At 37.5% G+C, this 20568-nt stretch overlaps 1 protein-coding gene and 1 pseudogene across 2 annotated transcripts in view; both read right to left on the bottom strand.

Annotated features, from left to right (window-relative positions):
- The window catches only part of INTS7 (integrator complex subunit 7), a 106205-nt gene that overhangs the window by 13091 nt on the left and 72546 nt on the right, over window positions 1–20568 (bottom strand). The window contains exons 14-17 of one of the 2 annotated variants that reach the window (XM_037824351.1): window positions 12362–12556; window positions 11717–11820; window positions 10539–10607; window positions 8136–9832 (exon numbers count right to left, since the gene is read on the bottom strand). In XM_037824351.1, coding sequence (XP_037680279.1) covers window positions 9700–9832; window positions 10539–10607; window positions 11717–11820; window positions 12362–12556 — 501 coding nt within the window. In that variant the 3' untranslated portion in view covers window positions 8136–9699. Of the gene's footprint in view, window positions 1–8135; window positions 9833–10538; window positions 10608–11716; window positions 11821–12361; window positions 12557–20568 lie in introns of those variants that run through there. The other variant, XM_037824343.1, reaches the window with a different exon arrangement.
- Window positions 4410–7293, bottom strand: LOC119527219 (annotated as a pseudogene).

Here is a 20568-nt window from a genome sequence, read left to right as displayed (position 1 = left end):
GTATTATCCTTTTATATGTTGCTGGATCCAATTTGTTAATGTTTTCTTAAATATTTTTATGTCTATGTTCCTGAAGAATATCTGAATCTATCCTGTTTATCTAAATAATCTAATTTATTGGCATGAAGTTGTTTTTATTATTCCCTTATTATGCTTTTAATGTCTATAGGCATTTATTTTTATTATTTTTTATTTTTATGTGATATTGGTAATTTGTGTTACTTTTTCTTCTTGATCAGACTAGCTATAGCTAGTTTAATCGATTTTATTGCTCTTTTCAAAGAACAAACTTTTGTTTCATTGTTTTTTCTACTGTTTGTTCATTTATTAATTTTTACTCTTTTTAATTATCTTGAGTTAATTTGCTCTTTTTTGTTTCATAAGGTGGAGGCCTGGATTATTTAAAAGTTCTTTTAATATAAATATATAAGGGTATACATTTTCCTCTAAGTTCTGCTTTAGAGTCATCCTATGATTTTTTATTTATTCTCACTTTAATTCATTTCAACGTATTTTCTAATTTCCTTTTTGATTTCTTCTCTGACCTACTGAATTACTTAGAAGTGTTGTCTAATTTCCAAATATTGGGGGTTTTCCAGTGATCATTTCATTATTCTTTTCTAATTTAATTCTTCCAGAGAACATATTTTGCATGATTTAAATGCTGTAATATCTGAGACTTGTTTTATGGCCTATCTTGATGAATGTTCCAAATGCTCTTGAAAACAATGTGTATGCTAATGTTGGTGGTATAGTCTTCCAGAAATGTCAATTATATCTAGTTGGCTGATAATGCTGTTCATCTTCTGTATCTATGATGGTTAAGTTCATGTGTCAACTTGCCAGGTTATAGTGTCCAGTTGTTTGGTCAAGCAAGCACTGGCCTGCTACTGTGGGGCTATTTTGTGGATTTTAATCATCAGTAAGTAGATTGTATCAATAGCTGACAACATTCACAATCAACTGAGGAGGCTGCCTTCAACAATGTGAAAAGTCTCATTCAATCGGGTGAAGGCCTTAGGAGAGCAATTTCAGTCGTCAGAAGTCAGAATTCCCATCTCTACATTAGCCAGCCAGATTCTCCCTTCGTTGGAGTTCCCAGATTGTGCCTGCCCTAAAAAATCTGGACTTGTCCATCTGCACAGTCTGTGAGACAGTTCTTATAAAAATCTCATAATTTTTTACATTATATATACATCTCCTGTCAGTTCTGTTTCCCTAGAGAACGCGGACTAATAAAGCTTTGGTACTGGTAGAGGTTCCTGAGAAATAGAATCCTTTAAGAATGAGATTTCTGAACTGGTTCTGGGGTTTTTGGAATTCATCTCTAATCTTACTAGATTCAAAGACACTAATGACTCTCTTTCCAGCAATCAAAATGGCACTGATGGTCCATGGTGTGAGCTGGCAATGGAGTACACAAACCATGACCACTAGATATGGCTACTCAAATAAAAAGAAGCAAGGCTCTGGGTGAGAGTGTTTTTAACACCTTAACAGAGTTTTGTGGAGTTAAAAGATATGATGTTGGCTGGTTGTTCATAAATACGCTGGATACAGTTATAAAAGAAAGCTCAAGTCTTCAAATTCCCGACTTAAGCACTGCATGAAGGATGTGAAAGTTTCTGTGTGCCCTGAAAGAAACTCTTCTTTTGTGTAGTTACAGACTTGAGTTAGTCTGAGAACCAGACCCTGAGTCTTATTGTGCAAATGGCTGAATCACAATGTAAATTAAATTTCCAACCTTGCAGGGTGTCTGCTGTTAAAGTAAAGGCATTGACTGGAAAGGAGTGGGACCCTGAATACTGGAATGGGGACATGGGTTGATGGCGGTGGGGAAGTTGAAACCCTAGATTCTTCTTAGTTTTTGCCAGATAAACCTATAATGGTCTGCCCTGAGGAATCTGCCATCCAACCTCCACCAAACAGATTAAACCTGGTGTGTCTGATAAACCTGTAGCCACCTCCCCTGAGGAAACAGTCTTCATTCCTGTCTGAAAAGGTTAATCTTTGTTTCACCAGATGAAACTGCAATGGAATGCCCTGAGATAGTTGGCTTGCAAGATAATTCCAATTCTTCTCATGACCCACTCCTCCACCCCTCTTTTTTTCAGACCTATAACTAGACTAAGTCCCAAAAGGCCCCAAGAAGAGGTGTGCTATACTCCAAAAGAGGGCAATTTCAATAGTCAAGTGGATAAGATGGCCCTTGCTGTGGATACCAGTCAGCCTCTTTCCCCAGGCACTACTGTCACTGCCCAATAGGCTCAAGAACAAAGTGGCCATGGTGATAGAGATGGAGGTTATGCATGGACTCAGCAACATGAACTTTCACTCACCAAGGCCGTCTTGGCTACAGCCACTGCTGAGTGCCCACTCTGTCAGCAGCAGACACCAACACTCAGGCACTGATACAGCACCATTCCCCAAGGTGATGAGCCTGTTACCTGGTGGCTAGTTGACCACACTGGACCACTTCCATCATGGAAGGCAGTAGCATTTTGTTCTAACTCAAACAGACATATATGCTGGATATGGGTTTGCTTTCCTGCATGCAATGCTTTTGCCAAAACTACCATCCCTGGACTTACAGAATGCCTCAATCAACATCATGGTATTCCACACAGCATTGCTTCTAATTATGGAACCCACTTCACAGCAAATGAAGTGCAGGAATGAGCACATGCTCATGGAATTCACTGTTCTTATCATGTTCCCCATCATCCTGATGCAGGTGAATTGATAGACCAGTGGAATGGCCTTTCAAAGACTCAATTACAGCACTAACTAGTTGGCAATATATTGCAGGGCTGGGGTAATGTTCTCCAGGAGGCTTGTATGCTCTAAATCAGCATCCACTCAATGGTGCTGTTTCTCCCATAGCCAGGATTCAGGAATCAAGGGGTGGAAATTGGAGTGGTACCAGTCAGTATTACCCTTAGTGTTCGCTAGAAAAAGTTTTGCTTCCTGTCTCTGCCATTTTAAGCTCTCCTGGACTACAAATCTTAGTTCCAAAAGGAGCAGTGCTTCCACCAGGAGAAACAATAACAATCCCATAGAACTGGAAGTTAAGACTGCCATCCGGGCACTTTAGTACCCTCTTCATGCCTCTGAATCAACAAGCAAAGAAGGGAATTACTGTACTGGCTGGGATGATTGATCCTGATTGTCAAGGTGAAACAGGACTGCTACTACACATTGGAGGTAAAGAAGAGTTTGCCTGGAATACAGGATAACCCCCTAGGATATCTCTTAGTACTACCATGCCCTGTGATTAAAGTAAATGGAAAACTGCAACAATCCAATCCAGGCAGGACTACTAATGGCCCAAAAACTTCAGGAATGAAGGTCTGGATAACCCCACCAGGGAAAGAAACATGGCCAGCTGGGAGGTGCTTGCTGAGGGTAAAGGGAATATGTTGTGGGTAGTGGGAGAAGGTAGTTATAAATAAGAGCTTCAACCATGTGACTGGTTACAGAAACGAGAACTGTAATGGTTATGAATATTTCTTCCTTGTTTTGTTATGAGTATGTTTGTATATATATATAAAGCAAATATCTTTGTTTTTTTTCCCCTAACTTATCCCCTTATATGACGTAAGTTGTATTAACTTCACACTGTAGTATTTAAATATAAGATATCAAGTTTAAGAGTGCATATTACCCAAGGACTTGCACCTTATGCTGGAGAATGTTAGTACATTCTGGTTGTATGAAGGGGAGTTGAGTATTGTAGGCAAAAATACTAGTTATTGTTTTTATTTAGATTAAGTATGGTTTAAGGAGATATGTATGGTTGCCAAGTTGACAAGGGGTGAACTGTGATGGTTAAATTCATGTGTCAACTTGATGTCCAGTTGTTTGGTAAAGCAGGCACTGGCCTGGTGGTTACTGTGATGATTGTTTTGTGGATTTTAATCATCAGTAATTCTATGGCTGACTACATCTACAATCAACTGAGGAGACTGCCTTCAACAATGAGAAAAGTCTTATCCAATCAGCCAAAGGCCTTAAAAGGAACAGTGATTACTTCAGCAGTTAGAAGAGAGTATTTCCATCTCTACCTCAGCCGGCCAGCTTCTCCTGGAGAATTCACTGAGAACTTTCTCAGATTGTGTCTTGCCCTATGGAATTTGGACTTGCCCATCCCCACAGTCATATCAGACAATTCTTATTAAAAAAATCTCATATTTACACACACAAACACATATCTTGTCAGTTCTGCTTCCCTAGGGAACCCTGAATAACACAATTTCCTAACCAATTTTCAAATTGTTCTATCAATTACTCAGAAAAAAAGTGCTGAAATCTCAAACTGTAATTGTGGATTTATTTGTTTCTTCTTTCAGTTCTGTTAGTAGGTGCGTAAGTGTTTAGGATTATGTCTTCCCATTGAATTTACCCTTTATCATGATGAAATGTATTCTATCATTCACAATAGTGCTTGTCACTCTAGCTTTCTTATTAAGGTTAGGATGATATATCTTTTTCCGTTCTTTCACTTAAAAAAAAATTAAATCTTTTGTTTTCACATTTTTTCTTTTTGTTTCCAAAAGGAAAGGAGGGGTCAGATGTACTTGGTCAATGGCCCCTGGGTCCAGACAAGGTAATTTTCCCACCTGCTGTCTCAAGCTTGAGGCAGCAGGGGGTTCTCATGCAGTTCAGAGGCAGGGTGGGGTAGGGTTCTTTATTGAAGCAGTCCCTGTGTGGCTTGCAGATGCAGGCCTGGTTAGGCATGCTGGTGGGGCATTCCTGGGAGATGAAGCAGCATAGGTGCTCCAAGTACTGGCTATAGAGCTCAATTTAATTGTGTCTAGTGCCATTCACCCACAGTGGCTCCATAGCTTTGTAACAGCACTTGTAAACTGCCAGCCCATGATCCTCGTCCGCCATGCCATACATAATGAGCATGGGCAATGTGTTTGGACACCTCAATGTTGGGGAAAGTGTCGAAGCAGGTCTTCCTGGTGTCAGCAAAGGTGAATGAGGAGTGCAGCATGACGGTAGTGCACTAGAAATGTGATGCCAGGTCCACAGTGGGCACCTTGCCGATGCTCTGCCCATAAAGGATAATGCTGTTGGGGCTGATACCATGCTATGTACACAGAGCCTGTCAGGCAGAGACAATGTCTGTGTAGAAGTTCCTCTCCAAAGGCTTGCCAGAGTTCTCGGTGTGGCCTGAGTAGCCAAAGATGAAGTTGGTTGATGTAGAAGCTGCTCACCTGGCCCAGGTCCACCGTGGTAAAATAACCATGTACCTGGTGCCAAGCAATGCAATTGTTTGAGTTGCTTTTGGTCAGAAGGACCTTGATGGCGCTGAGTTTCCACTGGCTGTACTGGAAGTCCCGGTTCTTGGTCAGATAGAGGGGCTGTCAACAAAGACCGTCAGGGTCCCTAAAGGAGTGGCTTTGCCCTGCCAGGTCCCAGCTTAAGCTCAGGCACCAGTAAGTTAGATGACCTCCAGTGGCAGGAAGGTAAGCATGGTGGCAATGGAGCTTGGTGGCAATGGCCGCAGTCTGCTCACTGACAGGGCATTCATGTTGAGCACAGGAATTGAGGTGGGCCTCTTCTGTGCTCCTTGCCATGAACACTGCCCTGCCTCACTTGGCAGGGGAGGTGTGGATGCCCTGAGACATGGGCAGGTGGAAGAGTCCCCCCCAGTTACTGACCCAGACAAGAGCTCCATTAGGAAACTGCAGCCCAGCCAACTGTGGTCCAAGCCAAGCCCTTGGAAGCCTCAGAGCCTTGTCTCTATGTTGTGAAGTGGGAAGACCCACCCAGCCCATCCCCCCAGCCCATGGCCTGCACTCCGTGATGCCAGGCTACCTGACCAAGTGTCCATCAGTCCCTCCACACTCCTGTCCAGCCTCCTGCCCCCGTTTTAATCCATCTGGGTCTTAATTTTTTTTTTTTGTAGTAAGCATAGAGGTTGTTGCTTTTGTCTTCATTTTGACAATCTATTTAGAATAAGGCCATCTACATTTACTGTAATTACTGGTATGACTGGGTTTAAGTATACCATTTCATGATTTGTTTTCTACTTTCTCCATTTGTTCTCTTCCTTTTTCCCTCTTTCTCTGCCTTCTTTTGGATTGCATATATTTTTTTCTTTTTGGTATTCCATTCTATCTCCTCTACTGGCTTGTTTATTTTTCAGTGGTTGCCCCACAGAGTTTAAAATATTTATTCTTAATTTATCACAATTTACTTTCAAATAATATACCAATTCATGTAAAGTGTAAAAATCTTACCACTATATTACTGTCACTTCCCTCTTCCTTTCATTTGTTATTTTATACATTTTGCTTCTACATGTTATAACCCCCAAAAACATTATTACTTTTGCTTGTTTTTCTTAAAATTAAAGAACGAGAAGAACAATCTGTTATAAAAATTTATCCCCATATTCACCCCATTTCTAGTGCTCTTGAATTATTTTGTGAATCTAAATTTATATCCGAAGTAATTTTTCTTCCGCCAGAACTTCCTTTAACATTTCTGTAGTGCACGTCTGCTGGTGACAAATTTTCTTATATTTTGTCTGAAAGTGGCTTTATTTAGGCTTAATTACTGTAGGATATTTTTAGTGAATAAAACACTAGTTTGGCATTTTTTTTCTTTCTTTCAGGACTTAAAAGATGTTGCTCCAATTTTCTTCTGGCTAACATTATTTCTAATGAGAAATCAATGGTTATTCTTACCTTTCTTCCCCTGTACATAACAGTCTTCTTTCTCTGGCCACTTCTTTATCATTGTTTTTCAGCAACTTGATTATAATATGTGCCTTGTTGTGGTTTTATGTGTATTCTGCTTGGGATTCTTTTCCAAATCAGTGGATTTATAGTTTTAATTAAATTCGGAAACTTCAGTTATTATTTTTTAAAACATTTTTCCTGGCCTCCCTTTTCTCTCCTTCTAAGACTCCAATGACATGGTATTGAGTCCAGTTGATATTATGCCTCAGGTCAATTTTGATTTTGTTCCTTTTTGTCAGTCTTTTTAATCTGTTCCAGTTTGGATAGTTTCTGTTTCTATTACTATGTCTTCAAGTTCACTGATCTTTTCTTTTGCAGTATCTAATTTACTGTTAAGGCCAACCTAGTCAACTTAGAATTCTATATCCATCAAAATTATTCCTCAAAAAGAAAAGCAAAATAAAAATATTGTATTTTTCAGCTCTAGAAATTCCATCTGGTTCTTCTCATTATGTTAACCATTTACCTTGAAATCTCTGGTAATATTTATAGTAGCCATTTTATGGTCTGAGCCTGTTAATTCGATTACCTTCGTCATTTCTAAGTATGTTTTCTAATTCACTAAATTTTCTTGTGGTAACTTGTCATATTTTCCTGCTTCTTCACATGCCTAGTAATTGGATACTACTCTTGTGATTCTTATAGTGCTGAGCTTTTGGTTTTTGTTATCTTTAATGAATGTTAACTTTTTTTGGTAGACAGTCAAGTTACTTGTACATCAGCTTGAATTTTTTCTAAGTTTATTTAAAAGCTTTGTTAGGACAGGTATAGAGTAGTCTTTACTTTAGAACTACTGCTGTCCTGCTACACATGTGTCATGCCCCTTTATGTGTCTCCTCAGTACCATGGGTGTTCCGAAGCTCTCTCCAATTTGGCTGGTTGGAACTCAAACATGACTCAGTCCTTATCAGCTCTGATAATTGTTCAGCTTATAGTTTCCTGGTAATTATTCTTTTCCTAGTAGTCATGGTTTGCTTAGCCTATGAAGGTTTCACAGTTTGGTATTTAGCCAACACAGTCTGGTATTCAGTTTGGTATTCTAGTCTGAATTTCTGAAACTCTTTCTCTGGGAAGCTTCTTCCCCCTTCTGTACCCTTACCTGCAATTTCTAGCTTCCTCAGGTTCTCCGAACCTTGATCACTGCATCTTCAACTAAGCAAGACCACCATGTTCTGCTTGGATTCCTCCTTTAGCAGCAGTTTATAAAGTGCCTCCAGACAGAAAGCAGGGACTGTGGTAGGTCTTACCTCATTTGTGTCTCTCCCAGTGCTTACATTCCTGTGCTTCCTATTGTCCAATGTCCAAAAACAGATGGTTCATGTTTTATCCAGTTTTCTAGTTGTTTACAGCAGGAAGGAAAGTCTAGTACTACCTGCTCTGTCATGGCTAGTAGTCATTTTCTTATTTAATAGGCAGTGGAAATAAATGTTAAGTGCAAAGGAATCATAAAGAGTGAAGAAAAAGCTAGCGTAGAAGGACATAATAGATGAGTATCTCAAAATACATTTTCTTGACAATCTTGCAAAGATGGTGTAAGATGGATGATAACATTCCTAAGTCACAAACATCTACCCCTTCCGGGCCACATTTATTGAATATACTGGCTCAGACACTATGTTAGTTATTGGAGATACAAGTTGAACAAGACAAGGTCTCCTCTCCCCCCAAAATCATCTACATTATAGAAGAGATAGACAGACTTTTATAAAAACCATAGTGATACAGTCAATTAACTCTACTTTTAGAGAATAATTCTGGGTATGCTTCACCTTCTCAAGGTTCTTCTCAGCAGCAGGTCCTTCTTTATTTAGAAGTCACAATAGTATACAATACTAAGAACAGAACTTTCAGAAGGATTCCACACCTTGCAGTTGTACATTATTGAGCATGAGAGACCCAAAGCACTATCATTCAAGGTAAAAGCTTTTTTTTCCAATTTTCTAATTTTTCACTGCTGTGAAGGGCAGAGGCTAGGGGAATGGGTTTAAGGATGGGTGGGGATGGAGAAGAGTAGAAAAGGGTGGTAGGAAGGGGTGCTGGGGGATGTGTGAGATGTATAGATAACTCCTTTTATACCATTCCTGCAGACAATGCACCTATCTCTCTGGTAAAGTCATTTAGGGAAAACATTAAACACAATAATCAATAATACAACGACATATGTGTACTGAAGAGGTAAAGTGAGTATGGCATGATCAAAGATAGTGTGAGCCAGATATACTAATTACTTAGGAAAAACTCTGTGAAAGATGTGAATTATTCAAGGACAATTTTGAAATTTAAAAGGGAAGTAACTTGGCTTACAGAAAAAGAATATTCCATGTTTGAGGGGAAAACAAACACAGATAAGAGTAGGATAAGTGGAAAAAAAACCTGAAAATTAGTATGTCACAAAGATATTAAAATAGATTAGATGAGGAGGGACCAAGTGACTTAGTCTGAGAATAGCTACTACTTTTAAACAGAAGTTAAGGATCTTGTTATTACCCTTTTGAAAAGATATGGCAAGTCAATGCTTTAGGGGAGAGACACTTAAACTGCTTTGTTGACTATATTTTCTTTGAGGAGGCTGATCTTAGAATCACAGGTCATACTAGATTGTTATTATAAATAGGATTCCACTATTCAAAAACAGAATACTACAATGGAGAAAAATGAAAGGCTCATTCATTAACAAAAATGTTTTGAACAATTATTTAGTTAATGGGGAGAGGAGAAGAACTGTAATAAAGCAAAAGAAGGAATTTTTGTTTGGGAAACCAAAGAATAAAAATCTCAAGTTAAAGTTTAATTGTATTATTAGCTCAATTTTTCCACAGCAAAGTTTAATTAAGTATATAATAGAAAATGTTTAAATAGGATAGAGAAGTCCCTCTCGATTATTTCTCCAAATTAGTATTTAGGAAAAAAAAAAAAAGAGGCAGGAGGCCAGTAAATAATGGAGCTAGATTTGGACACTAGTATGTGTCTTTGGGTAATGCTGGTGGAGATCATCCTTTTTGTTTCTTCTTCTATAGTATCTTTTCCTTCTACAGCATTGTTGTAGATGAATAGGTAATTGTTGCGGTTTACGAAAGCTGCCGGAATGCAAAAATACCAGAAATGGATTGGCTTTTATAAAGGGGATTTTTTACATTATAAAATTACAGTTCTAAGGCTATAAAAGTGCCCAAACTAAGGCATCAACAAGAGGATATCTTCAATGAAGAAAAGCCGATGGCATCCAGAACACCTTTGTCAGTTGGGAAGGCACGTGGCTGGCATCTGCTGGTCCTTTGCTCCTGGATTCTGGTTTCAAAATGGCTTTCTCCAAAAAGTCTCTGGGCTTCTGTCACTCTTAGCTTCTCTCTCTCAGTTCCTGTGCATCTTTGCTTATTCTCTCACGGCATCTCTCTCTAAGGGTCTGGGGACCCTCTTTAGCTATTCCTGGGCTGCATCTCTTAGCTCAGCATCTCCAAATGTCTTTGTGTCTGCATCTCCAAGCATCTGTGTCTATGTTGGCCTCTGAGCTCCTCTTAAGGACTCCAGTAAGCTAATTAAGACTCACCTTGAATGGGTGGGGCCACACCTCCATGGAAATAATCTAATCAAAATGTCTCACCCACAACCGGGTGAGAGACATCTCCATGCAAACAACCTAATCAAAAGATCCCACACATAATAAGTCTGCTCCCCCCTCCCCCCGCCAAGATTGCATTAAAGAACATAGTCTTTCCTTGGGTACATAACAGTTTCAAACTGGCATATCTGAAAGATTTTTGTAATGTAAACTATTAGAATTACCTTGCTGTTTCTGGATCCAAAATTAGGGCTTCAATTGTGTGAGATATCAGTAAACAGCTCTGCTGCTGTCTGGATTAATGTTAAGGTTATACATGAAAATAAAGAAATCCACTATAGATTTTATCATCTGAATATTAAATGACAGTCAAGATTAGGATGGTAACCACAATGTTTTTGACTCAAAGGGTCTGAGGTTCAATTTCCATTTAAGGGATAACATGCTGTCTATAATAGTGGTTCTCAAAATGCTCCAAGAAGGACATTTGAAAGGTTGTCTCATGGGGGAAGAGGAAACCAAACAACAGGCGCTAGGCTCCCTTGATTCAATTACAGTAACTGTTTTTTTTTTTTTTTTTTTTTAAATGTTTTAGATATAGAGGGTTTCTGGGTAAAACTCTGAATCAAACAAACAAAAAGGTTTCACTAATAAAAGTTTAAAAAAATCAATGGTCTTCAGAATGCTTTTACACCAGAGGCTCATATACTGAGACTCAAGGGATCAGTCAACAACTCTGAAATTACATGCAAATTTTGGGGTGTATTTGCACACACACACACACACATACACACACACACACACACACATATGTATATACACACACGTTTTGTAGGGCAGAGGATCCAGAGCATTCACTGATTTTCAATCAATAAACCAAAATGCCAAGAACTACTAATTTATAAGTCCTATAAATTAAAAAATGATTTTTCTTGCCTTGTTTCAAAGAGGATTTGAGGCTGCTAATAAGTAAATATGGAGAACTTAAAGAGGGTTTAGGGAATTAAAGTAATGACTAAAATATTGAATAGATGATTAATAAAGGTGGTGGGAACCAGAGCTGTTAACCATGCAAAAAAGTAAAACAGAAAATGGTTGTCTAGTGGAAAAATGTACTGTGTTGTCCTCTGTAGCACAAATGAGCACACACTATGTAACACTGGTAGGATATGTGTATGGATGCTCTTCCTAGAGGTGACAAAAGATCACCTGTGGGTCACCACTTTCTCTTAAAGCTTGGTTGGATTTAAAAAGTAAACATACACTGCTCATACTAGATTTCAAAGGGGACATTATTAATTATAATAAATCTGTAGGCTTATGTAATTTTGTAATTAAGCATAACTGAAGTATTTACTCTACATTTAAAAGGACTCCTTCCCCAAATAAGAAAATAGGATATAGTTCTACATTCCTCAAAGTTGCTGAATCAGCATCAAAAGATGCCTGATAAAGATCCCCATATCGGGATGCAAGGCCTCGAAATTCTTCCATTGACTGTTTCATCTGTAAAGAAGGAAAATGATCAATTATGACAAACATATTATCATTATTGTATAAACAACAAAAAAATCAAAATGTAACAAAAACCATACTCAAACAATAAAAATCCAAAAAAACACCTGAACTCTTTCATTGTCATTCCATTCATTTTTATAAACCTTGTTAAATAAAATCCATAAAGATGGCAAACAAAACAATGCATGTTCACAAGTTATATGTGATATACAGAAAAAGAAACATTTGCATTTTTAGCTTCAAGTTCCATTGAAATAATTAACAGAGTTATAAACATTCTCAAATTACTCTAAAATGCAAACCTTTTCTTTTTATATAAATACATAGCAGCTAGTGAGACATCATCAATCACCTTGTCGTACTCTCTAGTAACAGCCTATTTCTGGCAAGACAGATGAGTTAATAAACATTTGACGCTTAATATCTATGAGTCTAACCACTGACTTTCAGAATTTCTTATCTTACAACCAACCTCAAAAACCTCTGAAACGTAAATAAAAACTGCACTGAAAATAAAGTTAAGACATGCCTGATTGGAGATGCGACCACATCTCTGAAGGTCATTTCCTAAGGTCATGGCAATTGTTGTGGCAATTGCAGGTGGGGGACTTGTCTTTAGGCTATTACAAGTACAGATAAGTTGAGAGAAGGCTTGCAGAAGGTCAATCCTGAGTTTTACAAATTCACACTGAAAACTTAAAGGATTCAGTGGTGTACTGGCAGCCTGGAAAAAAAAATTAAGACAAAGTGAACCCAACAGTGGTACAGTACTAAGTATTTGTCAGTTTGTACAAATGAGAAGTAGTACTAACACTGATGGATCAACACATAAATTATAAGGGAAATTATGTAAGGTTAGAAAGAAAAACTTACTGTTATTTATATCAGCACTGAAAAACGGGGCATTCCAATAACATTCAAAGGCTCCTTATTTCCTACATTCACAGAGACCCTACAACTCAAGAGGTGGCTAGACCATCATTAACAAAATATCATCTTATAAGGGATGCTGTAAGGACATCATCATTCCCCCCAAATACCCTTACACCTTTCTAATCTGAAATTCCTATCACTTGAGTCATTAACAGATTTTTTTTTAAAGTCGGGGAGGAGTGAGGAGGAAAAGAAAGATAAGGGGAAAAAAAAGTGTTTCCAAACAATCATTTAAAAAGAACATTGCCTCAAAACTGCCTTCTTAGACTGCTAGTCCAGATTAATTTTAAAAATGATTTCTGAGTGCACATTTTAGAAAGCACAGAGAGGCCAACTAAGGAAAAATAGCTTATATATAATACAAGTATGTTTTCAGTCAGTATTGAAGGGTGACAGGAGTTAAGTTATGGATAGCCAACAGTAGCATTAACTAGGTAGAAGGGTTAAAGAACGGTTAGTCAAGCCAGTGTGGGCAAAGAACTAAAGTAATATCCAACTATTTACCAACTGCCCTAGCAGAGAACCTACCACTGTGCTTTCAATAAAAGGAACATACTAAAATTTGCTAATTTAATAATAAATGGAGGCATAGTGAAATTAATTTTCCTCTATGACACAACTACTTGAAACGTGCTGATACTGTTTCTTATGTACTCTCATATTATTCTTTTAGCAGGAGAGCCAGGCATGTGGCTTTGGGATTCTAGAAGTCAGTTACAATATTATCCGTCTGGTCAAGAGCACATATCTACCTTAGTGTAGTTCTCTCTACTATTAATTGTCAAGTGATAGGTTTTAATATTTGGTAGCGGTCAAATTTTATTCTTCAAAATAGCAAGCCACTCTGTACATCCTTTGTCAGAACACACACTTGATCTACTATCTCTCTCAAAATGACAAAGGCCCTTGAAGTATTTTATCTAAGCTAGAGATAATAAGTATACTGAATATATTTAACTTTATGGTTTTTAGACTTTTGGGATGTTTTATTTTAGCCATGAAATAGCCTAATTAAAGAGATCATTCCAGTTGTTTTAAATTTCTTAAGTTAGATTTGATTTGATCTTATGGGAGGATAAATCCAACCCTTATCCCCAAGTCCCTTAAGCTGCTGCTTGCTATTTTCAATTTACTGCTTGTCAGCAACTTTAGAAGGTTCAGGGGTACAAGGAGATGTATAGGATACTATAAATATAGTACAGACCATCTTACCACACAAAAAAAAAAACACTGGAAAACTGTTCTACCACACATTGTAAAACTGAAAGAGAGGTAAGATATAGATAATGAGGGAGATTTGCTGTCACTCTGGATTTATTTCTGACGAACAAGAAATATTTGATTGATGATATAAGATAGTAACCTTGACAATAATTGTGCAGTCTTGGACTGTTTTATACCGAAGAAAGCAACTCTAGATACAGCATATGTGTTCAAAAAAAACAGAGAAAAGATAGATTTTACATAATAGACAGACTTTAAAAGACAATATAAAGGCAAAAGAAAATTTAAATTACAGAAATGATTAATACCAATGAGAAACAAAAGGAATATATATTTACTTTTCTTTACAGTGTAGTTAAAGCTTAAATGGATGTTGGGTTCTAAGGTCAGCAGGAAAAACAAAAATTGTATACAATCAAAACTACTCCTGAAATTCTTTAGGAAAGAATTATTTCCAGCAAGTTCAGTCTATTGAGATGAGGGAACAGCAGACTCAAAGTTTCCTTCTAATGCTCACTCTGGGATATAAGCTAATAGAGAAGAATGGCTAGCCAAAGCGTTCTCACTACTTGAACTGCTATTTTTCTTCCCCTATTTCAACTGTTGTTTTTCTTCTTTATGTCTTTTCTTTTTGCTAAACACGCAGAGTTAAATTTGTGTTAAATTAGCACATAATACTATTTCACTGAATTTCTGATTTGTAGTACAACATTCTGTTTTCTAAATGGACTAGCTAAAGAAACCAGTGTGGTTGAAGAAAAAACTACCTGATAAGCTCAGTTTTTAAGAGACAAAGCCAAACTTCAAGTAATGGTGAACTAGAACTAACCCTCTGCTAAGAACAACTATGAAAAATGAACAAAATATTAAAAACATGTATTTGAAAGCACTGAAGAACTACTAAGGCAGCAAGAACTATACAGCCCATATCATGGAGAGAAGGGAAGGAAACTCAAGGAAGCAAAACTGACATTTGGTGCCATTTGTTAATCTGAAAACTTCTACTGGGAGGATGAGAAATTAAGCAGCATTTTTGGTGGTCTCACATGGTTAGAAAGAGCGGCTATGGAAAACAAACACGTCAGGCTTCTGGTTGAAAGAACAAAGGGCTATACCCCTAGGAGTCAAGACAAAACAAAAATATACTGGCTTCACAAAGACTTAAGTCTAGCTTGGAATTAGTTCAATTCTTGGTTGGATTAAGATGATCCGTCCTTAGCCTAACTGCATGCTAGGAGCAAAGAAAGAATACTTAGGCTCTGGATGATGTAATCACTGTGATTTTCACGTATTCTGTCCAAAAGATAGTACAAAATAAGCATTCAAAAAGGACAAATTTCATCAAACCAAGGGGGGAAAAAGGGAAAAAAAACACAAACCACAAGAGATATCAGACACGAATTTAAAAAGAACTATGATCAATATGTTAAATAAATTAAATGACAAGGTGGAGAATCCTGTCAAAGAACTGGAAAATATAAAAGAATCAAATGGAAATTCCAGAAGTGTAAAAAAAATACAATAAATGAAATTACATATCCAATGAATGGGTTGATAGGAGACACAGCTGAAGAGAAAATTACTGAATGGGTCAGAAGAAAACATTTAGAGTAAAGTATAAAAAGAAAAAAAGATGGAAAATGCAGAAAAGAATGTTAAGAGATTTATACAACCTGGTAAAAAGAACTAACATATGTTTACTGGGAGACCCAAATGAAAAAGAAAGGCACCAGAAGCAATATTTGAAGAGACAAAGGCCAGATGTTCCAAAACTGGGCAAAGTCATCAAGTTATAGATTCAAGAAGCACTATGAACCCCAAAAGGCATAGTGGTAAGAGTGTAAGTTGGAAATACCATGGGCAACTGTTGGCAGTATCTATAAAAGCTGAACCTAAGCATTTCCTATAACCCAGCACCACCACCCAGAAGAAATGGACACCTCTACCAAAAGATGTGTATAAGAACATTCACAGCCTCTTCTCAATAGCTCCAAACTGGAAATAACCTAAATGTTCTTCAACAATAAAATGGAAACACAGATTGTATAATAGTTATACAGTGAAATACCACAGAGAAGGAACCACTATAATATACAACAGAAAACGTGAATGAAACATACAAACATAATGCTAAGTAAAGTAAGTTAGAATAAAAAAAAAACATATTGCATGATTCCTTAAATAAGGTTGAAAAAACAAACACCAATCTATAGTTCTAGAAATCAAAATAATGGTTGGCTCTAGGTAGAAGGGTGAATACTGTGACTGGAAGGGGGGCACAATGAGTCTTCTTTATGATTTATTAACCAAGCTATGTATTTTTCTGTAGGTATCTGACACTCTGCTTAGAATAAGATGGATGAAAGACTGACACATTGTTTGAGGAAATTGGTGTAATGATAATGAATGATAGGATCAATCCTACTAAACCCAGATTTTGCCACCTTACTAAGTACTCTGTACAAAATAAGGAAAAGGACAGACGCAGTCTCTATCCTCACGGAACTCAAGCGTCCAGAGAAAAAGACAACAGAACAAGCCACAATTATAAAGTATGGTTAGTGCTATGAAAGAAGATTTATAGGACGCAAGGAAGAACCTAGTCCAAAAGGATCAGGTCTTGCATGGAAAAAGTAGCATTTAAGCTGCAACCTGAAGGATACATAGCAGTTAATCAAGTAAAAGAGAGGAAGAGGAGGACAAGGTGGAAGAGTAAGAATAAGAATGTTTTAGGCAGCAAAAAACAATCCCTGGTTGACAACTAGTGACCTCAAGAATCCTTGCATAGGTGCATCAAAAAACATGCAAGAATGTACACAGCACTACTGTCTGTAATCCTCCCCAAACTAGAAAACCCCAAATGTTCATCAACCCTAGAATAGGAAAATAAATTGATGGACAGTCATACAATGCAGAAGTACACAGCAGTTAAAATGGCCTACGGCTTCATGCAAAAAGACAAATGAATTCTAGGAACATAATTTAGATGATCAAAACCAGTCAAAGAAAAAACATGTAATTCTTTTTTATAAAAAACTCAAAAACACATAACATAAAACAACACCTTATTTAGAGTTACCAAAAAAGGATGCTAAATTATAAAGAAAGGTAAGGGAATGGCAAATACAAGATTCTGGACAATGGTTACCTTTGTGGGGTAGGAAAAGGTACACAAACATGGAGGAGCACTAAGGAATTTCAATGATCCATTTACTAAATGGGGTGTTGTAGTGTTTGTTTTCATACCCTACAAAATATGTATATATTTAAGTCAATATTTAACAACAACAAAAATAAAAAACACCATTTAGGCAGAATGCTACAATGGCTCTTATGATTCCCACCTTTTGGTATTCATACTTTTGCATAATCTTCTAACCTTGAGTGTGGGCAGGACCTGTTAACTTGCTTCTAACTAATGGAATATGGCAAAAGTGATTGAATTTGAGGATATAATTTAGGTTCCTAATGAACTAACTTCAAGTTAAAGAAAAGGGAGATTACTCTGGATGGACCTGACCTAATCATGAGAGCCCTTTAAAAGAGAGTCTAGAAATGAGAGATTCTCCTACTGATCTTGAAGACGCAAGCTCCCCCAAGCTCTACAGCTGCAACAAAGTGAATTCTGCCAACAACTGCACGAGCTTAAAAGAGGTCCCTGAGCCTCAGATGAGATTCGCCCTGGCCAACACCTTGATTGCACCTTTGTGAGACCAAGAGCAGAGGACCCAGCTAAGCCACACTCAGACTTCTGACCCACTAAAACTGTGAAATAATAAACAAATGTGTTTTAAGACACTAACTTTGTAATTTGTTACACAGCATAAAAAACTAATAGAAATGCTTTTTAAATTTTCATTCTTAAGAAGTAAGACAAGTCTATTAATCACTGTGTTAGGAAATTAAATGTGCAATGCTGCTATAGGGTTCCCATAAGCACAGAATTTTGAGCGACTGTTTAGTTTGGCTAAAGCACATAAAAAGCTTGATCCTCACAGCTGCACGATTTCAAGTATGGATTATTCATGCATCAGAAAGTAAAAGGGCACTCCCCCATGCTCACATCTGCTCAGTTAAAGAGACTGAAAACTACTGTCAAACCCACATTTGCCAAATGAACAGCTTATCAACTGATAATGTGGTAGAATCAGAAATGTGGGAAGTTTCAAATACCTGTAAGGATCACACTGCCTTTCCCTCTAGACTATTCTCAAGTGGAAAATCATTCCTTGTTTTTTATACCCCAAAGCACAGTGTCTGAAAAATAGTGCTTAAAGTCTGTTGAATAAAAAAAACCTTTTCACTTCAAAAGGAGAAAATTTGAGTGCATGAATGAGGTGGAAAGGGGAAGCTCAGAGTCATATATGTCACCAGAAGGAAAGCTGGAGATCAAAAGATTGGAATGTATAAAACTGAATCCTATGGTGGGCAAATTCTATGATTAACTGTACAAATATTAGAAATCTCTTCCATGAACCAGGACAAATGTATGACAATATAATTAGAAGTTAATAATAGAGGGGCATATAGGGAAGAAATATATACCTATTGCAAACTATATACTACAGTAAGTAGTACTTCAAATGTTCTTTCATAAACAGTAACAAATGTACTATACCAACCCTACAAGTCAACAATTCAGGGGGGATGGTTAGGGATATGGGAGGATTTGAGTTTCTTTTTTTTTTTTTTCATCTTTCATTTTATTTCTTGTCCGGAGTACTGAAAGTTTCTAAAATTGAACAAAAATTAAGAGTGGTGATGGATGCACAGCTGTATGAGAGTATCAGGGGCAACTGATTGTACACTTTGGAACTTTGGATAATTGTATGGTATCTGAACAATCTCAATAAAAATTAAAAGGGGGAAAAAAAAAAAAAAAAAAAAAGGGAGAAAATTTGAGGCCCAAAGCCCTGCCTATGGTCACACCGTATTAACGGCAGAATGTAGACGAAGACAAGGATGTCAATTGAGTGCTTTTGTCTTATGCCAGAATTCAGTCCTTAATTACTGCCAAGCCTCATTAAAGACATACCACATAAATCATTAAAAGTATTAAATATTCAACAGAATTTTAAAAAAACATAATTGTATCTGCTTCACTGTTTTGGGAGCCCGTTGTTTCAAAGTTCTTACCATTACTTATCATGGCAGAATAATAATTTTATATTCCACATAAACTAGAAAATGAAATAATCCTATTAATCTGAACCATTTGCCATGGGCAACAAACCTTTTTCCCAGAATAATCAAGAGGGAAGAATTCACGGAGTCAATGCTACCCTTTAAAATGGAGAGGAAACAGAGTGGTTGGTATATGGAAAAACTACCCATTACAAATTAAAGACTATATTTAATAAGAGTATCTCACCAACACTACACTAATACTAGGGATGAATAATTCGCAGTTGATAAGAGCTCTGGGATGCATTATGTTATGATAATCGTTCAAAGTTGATAGTGATGAGGATTGTACAAGTAAGTGAAGATAATGTAAGAAACTAACTGTTTATCTTGGGATAGAATACATATTAAGTGAAATTAAGAACCCACTAAATAAATCAGGCCCTTGACTTGAGGCTTGCTCTTGTGAAACTTAGGGTTGTAAATGGGAGGCTGAGCCCGCCTATAATTACGCCTAAGAGGCACCTCCAGAGAACCTGTTTTGTTGCTCAGATGTGGCCTGTCTCTTGCTAAGCCCAACTTGGCAAATAAATTCATTAATCTCCCCTCCTATGAGGGACATGACTCCCAGGGGAATGAATCTCCCTGGTGACGTGGGACATGACTCCTAGGAATGAGCCTGGCCCTGGCAGCGAGGGACTGAAAATGCCTACTTGACCAAAAGGGGGAGAAAGAAAGGTAATAAGCTGAAGTCACAGTGGCTAAGGGACCCCAAATAGAGTTGGGAGGCTACCCTGGAGGTTTCTCTTTTGCAAGCTCCAGCTAGATATCCCATATGGTCACGGTATGCTATGCCCTTACCAAAAGTAGTCCCCAAATGCCTAGGTTTGTACCTGAGATTCTCTAAAAGATTCACTCACTAAGTTTTATCTCTCAGGAAGTTAAATCCACCATTGTTCCTATGCCAGACAAGTCCTAAAATCCAGCAGCCTCCTTAAGAACAATCAGATGCAGCCCCCCTTCCCCAGCCTGTTGACATCCCCTTTCAATATGAACAAGTTAGGGTGTCCACTGCCTAGACACCCCTGAAGATGGAGAAGGAGATTGAGAGGAAGGGGTAGCAACAGGCATGATAGGATTTGACAGAGCTCTATGAATACTGAAACTTACATATATATATATATATATATATATATATTTGGATGCTGGGGTGTAGACCAGCTGGAAGGAGGTAGATGACATGGAACTGTAACCTACAGCATCCTTTGAAATTTGCTCTATTGCTATTTGTTGAATTGTGCTGTGTATACTCTATATTGCATAATAAGGAAAGAACTGAAACTGTGGAACTGTAACCCATAACAATTTTTGAAATTACCTATATAACTGCTTGTTGAGCTGTACATCGAAAGTTGACACCTTTCTGTATGTATGTTGTGCCAGTTTGAATATATT

The sequence above is a fragment of the Choloepus didactylus genome, chromosome 2, assembly GCF_015220235.1.
Source record: "Choloepus didactylus isolate mChoDid1 chromosome 2, mChoDid1.pri, whole genome shotgun sequence".
NCBI lineage: Eukaryota > Metazoa > Chordata > Mammalia > Pilosa > Megalonychidae > Choloepus > Choloepus didactylus.
This window is presented reverse-complemented; position numbering and strand designations above follow the sequence as displayed.